General features: G+C 41.3%; 1 protein-coding gene across 2 annotated transcripts in view; it reads right to left on the bottom strand.

Moving 5' to 3' along the window:
* The window catches only part of pi4kaa (phosphatidylinositol 4-kinase, catalytic, alpha a), an 82,433-nt gene that overhangs the window by 49,834 nt on the left and 19,195 nt on the right, over positions 1-13,404 (bottom strand). For both annotated transcript variants that reach the window (XM_061927345.2, XM_061927346.2), the window contains exons 15-23: positions 12,132-12,315; positions 11,964-12,064; positions 11,687-11,855; positions 8,971-9,021; positions 4,056-4,164; positions 3,859-3,995; positions 3,662-3,795; positions 3,503-3,585; positions 3,348-3,418 (exon numbers count right to left, since the gene is read on the bottom strand). In XM_061927345.2, coding sequence (XP_061783329.1) covers positions 3,348-3,418; positions 3,503-3,585; positions 3,662-3,795; positions 3,859-3,995; positions 4,056-4,164; positions 8,971-9,021; positions 11,687-11,855; positions 11,964-12,064; positions 12,132-12,315 — 1,039 coding nt within the window. The remainder of the gene's footprint in view (positions 1-3,347; positions 3,419-3,502; positions 3,586-3,661; positions 3,796-3,858; positions 3,996-4,055; positions 4,165-8,970; positions 9,022-11,686; positions 11,856-11,963; positions 12,065-12,131; positions 12,316-13,404) is intronic.

Raw genomic sequence — 13,404 nt, 5'->3', positions numbered from 1 at the left:
ACACCAATGTTATCTATAGGAATTGTTTAGTACTGTTATACTGTTAAAAGTGTTTATACTATTTATGCTTTCAAGTCCAAGTTGAAGAAATCTTGTTAAATGTTGACAGCATAACTACCAAAATACAGAAGAAGTATGTCCTTAATATTTTTGCAGTGCTATTTCTGTTGAAAAGTTAAAATGATTACATTAGAGATGTGATGTGCCACTTTTCAAGTGTCTGATGGCTTAAATTAATTTTCATTAATTTTTCATATTTTGAATTCTTTTGAAAGGCTTACAAAAAAACTACATTTGAATTGTAATTCCATGCTATTGACAGGACTATTAATTTTAATGAAGTTAGCTTACCATGTTTACAGTATGATAATTGTGATAGAAATGTGAATTTTAGGCACAGAATATTTTTTACAATTGAACAAGGCAGTAGATTATACAAGCTTGGACAGAAAGTTAATAATGACACCAATTTTTTTTTAAATGGAATTGTTTAGTACTGTTTTACCATTTGTTTACTGTAAAAAGTGTTTATACTTTCAATTAACAAATTGAAGTCTTGTGAAAGGTTGACAGGATAACTGGCATTAACTGTCAAAATAATTTCAAACTATTGAAGTTAGCTTACAGAATAAACATGTCAATCAACCCATATGATTTTTGCTGTAATATTTTTGTTTTGAAAAATCACTGTGACTGATAGAAAAGTGATGGTTTTAGCAACATTTTAACCTGTCTGAATGCAATCAATCATTTTGCGTCGGGGGGCGAAGACCCCCCACCAGGACTTTGTCCTGGACCTACCGGGGCCTGCGGCCCCTGGACCCTGGCTACTAGGTTTTTCTGATTTCAAAAGTTGGCAGGTATGCAATATGACATGTTCATAATGTGCCTGGGGATAGGTTGATTGGCGACACTAAATTGGCCCTAGTGTGTGAATGTGAGTGTGAATGTTGTCTGTTTATCTGTGTTGGCCCTGTGATGAGGGGGCGACTTGTCCAGGGTGTACCCCGCCTTCCGCCCGATTGTAGCTGAGATAGGCTCCAGCGCCCCCCCGCGACCCCAAAAAGGGAATAAGCGGTAGAAAATGGATGGATGGATGGATAATGTGCCTGTTACTACATTACATATATACCGGTACTTACAGCATGTATATAAAACGATGATGGAGGCTTTTGGATGTTTATCAAAGTTCTCTTTATAGGCAAATAGAGCGACTCACATTAGCTCCATTGTTAGTTGACTTTTGCTCGCGTTTGCGATTTAGAAAGCATAACAAATTTAAAAACGTGTTCTTTTCTTAAATAAGGAGTGTGAATGATAGGCTTTTTTTTTTTTTTTTTTGTGAATTTTGTTTATTCTAAATGACTAAATTGTTGGATACTCGTCTTAAAACAACTTGTCAATACCAACATGGGCTGTGAGGAAAAAAGGTAAGATAAATTATAATTTTTTTAACGAAGCTTGGCATGCGTCGGCAATAACATCGACAAACGACCTGCAGTAACATAAATGCTGCTAAAAGCGATTTTTTTTTATGTCTGAATAGATGACTTCAAGATATATAATCAAACTCTACCTTATCAAAAGATACATTATGATACTTTTAGAGAGGGTGGAGCGTGGTTTCATTTGCAACGCCTCCAGAATTAAACAGCTTGCAGACAGACTCAAAAAACGGGTTAAAATAGTTACTGTGGAGCAGAATCCACACAAAATTGACACCAAAACATATCCAATGCATATTATCTAGGCCAGAAGGATTTTACGGACCATAGGGCGCACCGGATTATAAGGCGCACTGCCGACGAGCGGGTTTAGTCAGGTCTTTTTTCATACAAAAGGCACTCTTATGTATGAAAAATTGTACTCATATTGCAGTCTACACGTATCTCGTATAAAACGTATAAAATAGCTTCGAGGTCGGTAAGCACAACCAAAATTATTCCGTACATTAGGCGCACCGGGTTATAAGGCGCACTTAAAGGATTTTAAGTGCGCCTTATACAGGTAAAAGCCAGTAAATTAGAATATTTTGAAAAACTTGATTTATTTCAGTAATTGCATTCAAAAGGTGTAACTTGTACATTATATTTATTCATTGCACACAGACTGATGCATTCAAATGTTTATTTCATTTAATTTTGATGATTTGAAGTGGCAACAAATGAAAATCCAAAATTCCGTGTGTCACAAAATTAGAATATTACTTAAGGCTAGTACAAAAAAGGGATTTTTAGAAATGTTGGCCAACTGAAAAGTATGAAAATGAAAAATATGAGCATGTACAATACTCAATACTTGGTTGGAGCTCCTTTTGCCTCAATTACTGCGTTAATGCGGCGTGGCATGGAGTCGATGAGTTTCTGGCACTGCTCAGGTGTTATGAGAGCCCAGGTTGCTCTGATAGTGGCCTTCAACTCTTCTGTGTTTTTGGGTCTGGCATTCTGCATCTTCCTTTTCACAATACCCCACAGATTTTCTATGGGGCTAAGGTCAGGGGAGTTGGCGGGCCAATTTAGAACAGAAATACCATGGTCCGTAAACCAGGCACGGGTAGATTTTGCGCTGTGTGCAGGCGCCAAGTCCTGTTGGAACTTGAAATCTCCATCTCCATAGAGCAGGTCAGCAGCAGGAAGCATGAAGTGCTCTAAAACTTGCTGGTAGACGGCTGCGTTGACCCTGGATCTCAGGAAACAGAGTGGACCGACACCAGCAGATGACATGGCACCCCAAACCATCACTGATGGTGGAAACTTTACACTAGACTTCAGGCAACGTGGATCCTGTGCCTCTCCTGTCTTCCTCCAGACTCTGGGACCTCGATTTCCAAAGGAAATGCAAAATTTGCTTTCGTCAGAAAACATGACTTTGGACCACTCAGCAGCAGTCCAGCTGCTCTCATAACACCTGAGCAGTGCCAGAAACTCATCGACTCCATGCCACGCCGCATTAACGCAGTAATTGAGGCAAAAGGAGCTCCAACCAAGTATTGAGTATTGTACATGCTCATATTTTTCATTTTCATACTTTTCAGTTGGCCAACATTTCTAAAAATCCCTTTTTTGTATTAGCCTTAAGTAATATTCTAATTTTGTGACACACGGAATTTTGGATTTTCATTTGTTGCCACTTCAAATCATCAAAATTAAATGAAATAAACATTTGAATGCATCAGTCTGTGTGCAATGAATAAATATAATGTACAAGTTACACCTTTTGAATGCAATTACTGAAATAAATCAAGTTTTTCTAAATATTCTAATTTACTGGCTTTTACCTGTAGTCCGAAAAATAAGGTAGGTTAAAATCATCATACGTCCCGTTTTATCAGCTTTGTGTGTGCTTACTTTCTCTATCATCATCTGCAGGAAGACCTCAAAGACCTTGTCGCTGACAGCGATCACACACTGCATCATGCCTACAAGCATCAAAAAAACACACCACTTAATATTCACAAAAAAAACACTGCACGGATGTTAGATGTATGTTTAACCTCACAAACCAGATTTGTCTTTCTGGATGGCTCGGTCTTCAAAGTACCGAAACATGACCTGAAAACGATCCGAGTCCAGGGCACGCAGCATCCTGATTGAAAACCGTTTAAAGACCGTCAGAAAGACCTCTTTTAAATACATCTTTTGTAGCATCGCGTCGACCCCACCTCATGTACTCTAGTCTGTAGACGGACAGCAAATACGTGGACATGGCGAAGTCCAGTTTGTTGATGAGCGCGGCGCCCTCTGGAAGCGGGTCCAGCAGGTTGATGATGGTGCTGCGGAGGTCGTTGAGCTCCGCCTAAGATGCAGCAAAGGAGCGTGAAGTTGGCGTCTAAAGGGTCGTGTGTCGGTGCGGTCATACCGGCGTGACTGTGTCGTTCTTCAGGGCCGAGTTGTACTGCAGCTCGGACCGCAGGGGCTCGCCGCTCGGAAAAGTCAGCAGAGGAGATTTGGTGGCGATCTCGCAAACGCCCTCGTACCATTCCTCGGGCCACAGACCTGCGGGGTGGACGGCACGTTGCGTGACGTGTTCTTGGCAAGAGAAATAAAGACGACTACCTGAGCCTTCCACTGCGAAGCCCATCACCACCGAGTAGAGCCAGAAGTCCCTGAAGAGCTTCTGCAGGCGAGGTTTGGCCTCCTTGATGGGCGGCAACCTTTTAGTCAGCTGACCGCAAGGAAAGAATGGTTTAGGGTGTGAATTTATTTCAAACGTGCATACAGTTACTATTTGACAAGTCATACAGTGGGGCAAAAAAATATTTAGTCAGCCACCGATTGTGCAAGTTCTCCCACTTAAAATGATGACAGAGGTCTGTAATTTTCACCATAGGTACACTTCAACTGTGAGAGACAGAATGTCCAGGAATCCAGGAATTCACATTGTAGGATTTTTAAAGAATTTATTTGTAAATTATGGTGGAAAATAAGTATTTGGTCAATAACAAAAATTCAACTCAATACTTTGTAATATAACCTTTGTTGGCAATAACAGAGGTCAAACGATTACTATAGGTCTTTACCAGGTTTGCACACACAGTAGCTGGTATTTTGGCCCATTCCTCCATGCAGATCTTCTCGAGAGCAGTGATGTTTTGGGGCTGTCGCCGAGCAACACGGACTTTCAACTCCCTCCACAGATTTTCTATGGGGTTGAGGTCTGGAGACTGGCTAGGCCACTCCAGGACTTTCAAATGCTTCTTACGGAGCCACTCCTTCGTTGCCCGGGCGGTGTGTTTGGGATCATTGTCATGCTGGAAGACCCAGCCACGTTTCATCTTCAAAGCTCTCACTGATGGAAGGAGGTTTTGGCTCAAAATCTCACGATACATGGCCCCGTTCATTCTTTCCTTAACACGGATCAGTCGGCCTGTCCCCTTAGCAGAAAAACAGCCCCAAAGCATGATGTTTCCACCCCCATGCTTCACAGTAGGTATGGTGTTCTTGGGATGCAACTCAGTATTCTTCTTCCTCCAAACACGATTAGTTGAGTTTATACCAAAAAGTTCTATTTTGGTTTCATCTGAACACATGACATTCTCCCAATCCTCTGCTGTATCATCCATGTGCTCTCTGGCAAACTTCAGAGGGGCCTGGACATGCACTGGCTTAAGCAGGGGTACACGTCTGGCACTGCAGGATTTGATTCCCTGTCGGCGTAGTGTGTTACTGATGGTAACCTTTGTTACTTTGGTCCCAGCTCTCTGCAGGTCATTCACCAGGTCCCCCCGTGTGGTTCTGGGATTTTTACTCACCGTTCTCATGATCATTTTGACCCCACGGGATGAGATCTTGCGTGGAGCCCCAGATCGAGGGAGATTATCAGTGGTCTTGTATGTCTTCCATTTTCTGATAATTGCTCCCACAGTTGATTGTTTCACACCAAGCTGCTTGCCTATTGTAGATTTACTTTTCACAGTCTGGTGCAGGTCTACAATTCTTTTCCTGGTGTCCTTCGACAGCTCTTTGGTCTTGGCCATAGTGGAGTTTGGAGTCTGACTGTTTGAGGCTGTGGACAGGTATCTTTTATACAGATAAGTTCAAACAGGTGCCATTAATACAGGTAACGAGTGGAGGACAGACGAGCTTCTTAAAGAAGAAGTTACAGGTCTGTGAGAGCCAGAGATCTTCCTTGTTTGAAGTGACCAAATACTTATTTTCCACCATAATTTACAAATAAAGTATTTAAAATTCCTACAATGTGAATTCCTGGATTTTTTTTCACATTCTGTCTCTCACAGTTGAAGTGTACCTATGATGAAAATGACAGACCTCTGTCATCATTTTAAGTGGGAGAACTTGCACAATCGGTGGCTGACTAAATACTTTTTTGCCCCACTGTATATTTCCAGAAGGAAGAAGGAGTGCTTATTTAATTCTACCCCTTCTCCATTTTAAAGCAATTACTAAGACATTTGCTCACTTCCTGCTCTCAATTTGTTTATCCGGTTCTTAATTTATACACAATTTAAAAACCATAAATAATATATATTAAAGTTCTTAATAATTAGTTAAATAAATTGTAATTCAAATAATTAGATGAAAAAGATGATCACATTTTTAATAAAGTTTAAAATCTTTATCAGGGTTCTTCCTCTTTGTAAAAACTTTGAGTTTGAACAGTTTCTTAAACTGAATCAAAATAGTACAAATTAGTACTTTTACTTAATCTAACATAATTGAATTCCACGTAGTGATATACTAAAGGTTCTAAGGGTTGTACGTGCAGACACGTGTTTTAAATTAGATTTTTCCCTAAGTTTATATTTCTTCTCTGTTGTTGAGAAGAATTGCAGTACATTCTTAGGTAGCAGGTTATAGTTTGCATTGTGCATGATTTTAGCTGTTTGCAAATGCACCAAATCATTGAATTATATATATTTTTTATTCAATAAATAAAGGGTTTGAGAAAACTCTATACCCAACATTATGTATTATTCTAACTGACCACTTTTGTACCACGGTTAGTGAATGAATTTGTTGGAATAATTGTTTGTAAGTTATCACAAAAGAAACGTTGTATTATGAATGCTGTCTTTCGAGGCCTAACAAGAGGAAGAAGGCTCGTGAAACGCCACTGTGATTTCAACACGGACAGATGGCAGGATCTGCTCAACTTCCAGAGGAACTCTCTTTGAAGTGTTAAACGAACTCTCTCTGAAGTATTTCACAAACTCTCTTCCAACTATTTGGTAACCGAGGTCAACGCTATTTACGACCCGCTGCCCTCTTGAAGTTGCTGTGGTCAGGAGACGGGAGGGGTTATCCATTGTCCTCCAACACCTGCCCCAGCTGGATCCAGGAAGAGCCCAAGCCCGAGAAATCCTCTTCTTGGACTTCAATGATACCGAAAACAATGACTGTTTTACATACTTCCTATTTCTGCTGTGACGTGTGTTGGTGTGTGAACATTGAACATCTGAATAAAAGAGGAGACGAAAACCTTCTTCGTCAGAGCGTGGTGCAGGACTGTACAGAGAGTGCAGTGGCCATGTCTCTCCTCAATATTGAGTCCAAATTGAATTCTGTCTCTGTTTGATTCCTTGCCTTTTGTCTTGTTTAATAGATGTCCTCAGTGTTTGAACGTGACAGAATTGTACTTTTACAGTCATTGTTATAACTCAGATATGGGAGAACTAGCAAGCAGTAGAGAATATGGAACATTTTTTTGGTCCGCTACATATTTAGCTTTATTCTTTATTTAAGTGTTTCTTGCTACCCTACGTTCTATATTTTTATATGCGATTTCCAGTTCATTTTATCATCTATTTTTGCATCCAAAAATTGGATTTCTTTTACACTGTCAATTGTCTATTTGTGTGTGTTTGACTTTTATTTCTGCTGTTACTGAATAGCTTTATACTTTTACTGAGATTCATGGATAGTCTGTTTGTGTCAAACCATCTTTTGAATTTGTTCATTTCTTCTGTTATTATTTGTATTAGCCTTTGTGTGTCCTCTCCTGAACAAAACACAGTTGTGTCACAAATGTCGTTTGTATAGAGACTGAAAAGTTTTGGTCCCAGATATAGATATACAGGGGAAAGTAAAAAAAATATATTGTGTAAAAGTCCATTTATTTCAGCGATTCAACTTCAAATGTGAAACTAATATATGATCATTACGTACAAAGTGGGATATGTCAAGCTTTTATTTTTTTTAATAATTTTGATGTTTAGGGTTTACACTTTTTGGAAACCCAAAATGTTTCTGAAATTTTAAATTAAGCTGTAAGCCATGATCATCCAAAACATATCAAAAAAAGTCTAGAAATATCTTGAGTTGCATGTTATGAGCCTGTCATATATCAGTTTCACCTTGTAAATCGAATTGCTGGAATAAACAAACATTTGCACCGTATTTACATTTTTTGAGTTTCACCTGTATTTAGCGGTGTAGATCTGTCCACATATTGCTTCCTGTTTGTTATGTAGCTCATATTTGCCAACCCTCCCGAATTTTCCGGGAGACTCCCGAAATTCAGCGCCTCTCCCGAAAACCTCCCGGGACAAATATTCTCCCGAAAATCTCACGATTCTCAACCTGAGCTGGAGGCCATGCCCCCTCCAGCTCCATGCGGACCTGAGTGAGGACAGCCTTTTTTCATGACGGGAGGACAACAGGGTGACAAGAACTAAATCATCCAGACTAGAGACAAATTGTATTATTATGTTTATCTTACCTAAAAATAAATATATTTATTAATTAAAAAAAAAAAAAAAAAAAAATCATTTTTACTATATTTTGCTAAAAACATCAACATTAATTGTATTTTTATTTGTATTTTTTCTGACTCCTTATTACATCCAGCCATAGAATTAAAATAAACATATTTGAAATAATTAATTTTAAATTATCATAATAATTCATTTAAAATGACCATATTTAATTATTAAAATAATTGCTCGTTTATCAACAACTTTAGCATTTTATTCATTACATTTTGAAGCTCTCAGAAGCCAAGTTATGTTATATTCCTTAAGATTTATTTATGCAAGTTTGAAGTATCAATTATCTAAACACAGTTTTGTTTGCATATTTTCAGGATGTAGATATATATATGTATATATATATATATATATATATATACATATATATGTATATATATATATGTATATATATATATATACATATTTCATACATACATACATACATATATATATATATATATATATATATATATATATATATATATATATATATATATATATATGTATGAAATACTTGACTTGGTAAATTCTAGCTGTCAATATACTCCTCCCCTCTTAACCACGCCCCCGCCCCCGACCACGCCCCCACCCTCCACCCCCCACCTCCCGAAATCGGATGTCTCAAGGTTGGCAAGTATGATGTAGCTTCCTACCCAGTTCTGATGCCATACCGTTTTAATTTGTTGAATAAAATATTAGAAATAATTGTGTCAATAAACAATCAGCAACACCTAGCGACTATTAACAATATGTTAATATCTCACCACTGCAATGACAGGAATGAGAACCCCGAGGTTGCCAGCACTGCTCGATGCCTACACACACAAGCACACAAAAACAATTCATATAGTCCACAACATCTAAACAAGAAATACAATAATTAACGCTGGTGTATATTTTACAGCACATGTGACAAACTTAAGGCCCGTGGGGCCGTATCCGGCCCGCCACCTCATTATGTGGAATTACCATGCGTCTATTTGTTTCTAAATGTAGTCAACTTTCTATTTTGACAGCAAAAAATACACGTACTGTATGCAATTTCATATTTAACACTTAATCGAATATTGTAACAAATATTATATTATCACACATTCCAAACATCTGAATAAGTACTTAAATATCTGCTTCACTCGTGATTTTGAAGCAACTTATCCCTCAAATTGTACAATGTAAAAATAATGTTTCGGTAAAAAACTGGTAGCTCAGTTGCCTGAATTTTACTGTAAAAACACGAAACAATAAAATGTGTAATATTGTTTTTCCATTTATAGTAATACAACAACCGTAGATTTTACAGTAAAAGAGTGGTACTGTTTTTCCATTTACATTTTATGGTAAAATTTCGGCAGCTAAACTTTACTCATCATACGCAAATACGGTGTTAGCTTTCATTGTTATGCTGATGACAGCCAACTCTACATGCCCCTAAAGCTGACCAACACGCCGGATTGTAGTCAGCTGGAGGCGTGTCTTAATGAAATTAAACAATGGATGTCCGCTAACTTCTTGCAACTCAACGCCAAGAAAACAGAAATGCTGATTATCGGTCCTGCTAAACACCGACATTTATTTAATAATACCACCTTAACATTTGACAACCAAACAATTACACAAAGCGATTCGGCAAAGAATCTGGGTATTATCTTCCACCCAACTCTCTCCTTTGAGTCACACATTAAGAGTGTTACTAAAACGGCCTTCTTTCATCTCCGTAATATCGCTAAAATTCGTTCCATTTTGTCCACTAGCGACGCTGAGATCATTATTCATGCGTTCGTTACGTCTCGTCTCGACTACTGTAACGTATTATTTTGGGGTCTCCCTATGTCTAGCATTAAAAGATTACAATTGGTACAAAATGTGGCTGCTAGACTTTTGACAAGAACAAGAAAGTTTGATCATATTACGCCTATACTGTATATACCTTTATATACATATATACATATATATATACCTATACTGGCTCACCTGCACTGGCTTCCTGTGCACTTAAGATGCGACTTTAAGGTTTTACTACTTACGTATAAAATACTACACGGTCTAGCTCCATCCTATCTTGTCGATTGCATTGTACCATATGTCCCGGCAAGAAATCTGCGTTCAAAGAACTCCGGCTTATTAGTGATTCCCAGAGCCCAAAAAAAGTCTGCGGGCTATAGAGCGTTTTCTATTCGGGCTCCAGTACTATGGAATGCCCTCCCGGTAACAATTAGAGATGCTACCTCAGTAGAAGCATTTAAGTCCCATCTTAAAACTCATTTGTATACTCTAGCCTTTAAATAGCCCCCCTGTTAGACCAGTTGATCTGCTGTTTCTTTTCTTTTCTCCTCTGCTCCCCCCTATCCCTTGTGGAGGAGGGGTGGGCACAGGTGGCCATGGATGAAGTGCTGGCTGTCCGGGGTCGGGACCCGGAGTGGACCGCTCGCCTGTGTATCGGTTGGGGACATCTCTGCGCTGCTGACCCCGTCTCAGCTCGAGATGGTCTCCTGCTGGCCCCACTTTGGACTGGACTCTCACTATTATGCTGGATCCACTATGGACTGTACTCTTACAATATTATGTTAGACCCACTCGACATCCATTGCATTTGGTCTCCCTAGAGGGGGGGGCTACCCACATATGCGGTCCTCTCCAAGGTTTCTCATAGTCATTCACATCGACGTTCCACTGGGGTGAGTTTTTCCTTGCCCTTATGTGAGCTTTGTACCGAGGATGTCGTTGTGGCTTGTGCAGCCCTTTGAGACACTTGTGATTTAGGGCTATATAAATAAACATTGATTGATTGATTGATACTCTAAAATCTACGTATTTTTCTTACAGTGTACGTAAAAATACATAACAATAAATAATTGTGTAATGAAGCAGTTTATAATGTATATATTATTTACTGTTACAAGTGGCCCTCTGAGGGCAGTCATAACTGCCATGTGGCCCCCAATGAAAAGAGTCGGGACCTGGGGTGGACCGCTCGCCTGTGCATCGGTTGGGGACATCTCTGCGCTGCTGACCCCGTCTCAGCTCGAGATGGTCTCCTGCTGGCCCCACTTTGGACTGGACTCTCACTATTATGTTAGATCCACTATGGACTGGACTCTCACAATATTATGTGAGACCCACTCGGCGTCCATTGCATTCGGTCTCCCTAGAGGGCGGGGGGTCACCCACATATGAGGTCCTCTCCAAGGTTTCTCATAGTCACTCACATCGACGTTCCATTGGGGTTGTGAGTTTTTCCTTGCCCTTATGTGGGCTCTGTACCACGGATGTCGTTGTGGCTTGTGCAGCCCTTTGAGACACTTGTGATTTAGGGCTATATAAATAATCATTGATTGAAACATTGAATGAAAACGAGTTTGACACCCCTGTTTTACAGCATAAGATAGTCTTCTAGTGTTGTGTTGGACTGCTCTTTGGGTTATGTGCCTAACATTTAGCATTTTTTGAATAACACTAATAAAATAATCAATTGTACTGGACCTTCAGAGCCGGGCCTTTGTCTGCCGCCCGCTCGCTGGCCCTCTTCCCCTCCAGGCCCAGCTGGACAAAGAGCTCCAGCAGGTTGACCAGCAGCTCGTCCACCATCTGCTCGGACTGCAGGTTGGCTGCGATGTTGCCCAGAGCGTTGATGACTGCCAGTGAGCAGTGTCTGTTAAAGGTAAAAGTTAAAGGACCAATGATTGTCACACAAACACGAGGTGTGGCGAAATGTACGCAGAGCAGAGAAGGTTAATAGCTAGTGAAGAAGGACACCGACCTGTAGCCGTGGTCCTTGTAGTCCTTGGTGGAGTAGACCATGGAGCTGGCCTTCACGCTGATCTGCTGGAATAAATTCCACACTTCCTGGTAGATGTATTGCTGCGGGGACACGACCGCCAAATTAGCCTGTTATCTTTTTGGTTCGGGGCCAGTCGGGAACGCTTACGTTGCCCGTGATGACCATGCAGCCCAGCTGGTCCACGATAAGCACGTCCAGTTGAGATGGAGGCTGGCAGAACTTCTGCTGCAGGATCTGCAGGATGGGCTCCATCACTCTCGGGGTGTCTCGCAGGGCCACGGCGATGTGACCCAGCGCCCGAATGGTGTGGTCCGGGATCAAGTGAGCGTCCCTGAGCGACACGGAAGGACTAGTGAGATCAGGGCTGGATGATTATGGCAAAAGTTTTCATCACGATTATTTTGATTGACATTGTAATTACAATTATTTACATGATTATTCATTCATTTGAAAAGATGAGTATTTATTATACCACCAAAACTCAACTTTAAATATACATACTAGAGATGCGCGGTTTGCGGGCACAACCGCGGAGTCCGCGGATTATCCGCGGATCGGGCGGATGAAATTAAAAAAAATTAGATTTTATCCGCGGGTCGGGTCGGGTCGGGCGGTTGAAATAAAAAAAAATTAGATTTTAAATAGATTCAGGCAGGTGGCAGTTAAACCAATTGGGAAATATATATACATAGTTAAATGTTGTTACCCACATACGAAAAACGAGCAGGCACCTGCTGCATATGCCACAACAGAAGAAAAAAGAAAGAAAGAGATGGACACTTTTACGGAGCGGAGAAGGGACGCCTCTTCCCCCGAGAGGGCCCCACCGGGAGCCGTAGCTGAGGCGATCCGCGAGAAGGGCCCGACGCACGTCCAGGGTCACCACCGCGCCCACCGCACCGACACCCCGCCTCGTCCGCCTTCGCCGCGGCCGGCGTCACGCGCAGCATGTAAGCAGCTTACCTGCCCGCCACCCCCGTGGCCGGGGGCTCGTAACAGGGGTCACTCCGCGCGCTCCGCCCGCGCAGCTTACCTGCCCGCCACCCCTGTTGCCGGGGGCGCGTAACAGGGGTCACTCCGCGCGCAGTGCGCTCACGAAAGGGGTGGGGCTCACCCTGGTTGATATAGACAGCAGGACGGTGGCCATGGAAGTCGGAACCCGCTAAGGAGTGTGTAACAACCCACCTGCCGAATCAACTAGCCCTGAAAATGGATGGCGCTGGAGCGTCGGGCCCATACCTGGCCGTCGCCGGCAGCGAGACGCGCTTGGAGGTGCGCTCAGCGCGGCTCCCATATGATTATGCACTGGTGTGCGTCTGGGTCGTGACAGCGTGGCACGCGAATGTCTGTGCTGCATTGGATCAGTCTCCTTTCTTTAACAGGCAAAAGCTTTATAACCTCACTAATGCCTTGCATCGTC

Source organism: Nerophis lumbriciformis, linkage group LG32 (assembly GCF_033978685.3).
Source record: "Nerophis lumbriciformis linkage group LG32, RoL_Nlum_v2.1, whole genome shotgun sequence".
Taxonomy (NCBI): Eukaryota; Metazoa; Chordata; class Actinopteri; order Syngnathiformes; family Syngnathidae; genus Nerophis; species Nerophis lumbriciformis.
The sequence above is the reverse complement of the archived record's forward strand: the minus strand, read 5'-3'. Positions and strand labels throughout refer to the sequence as shown.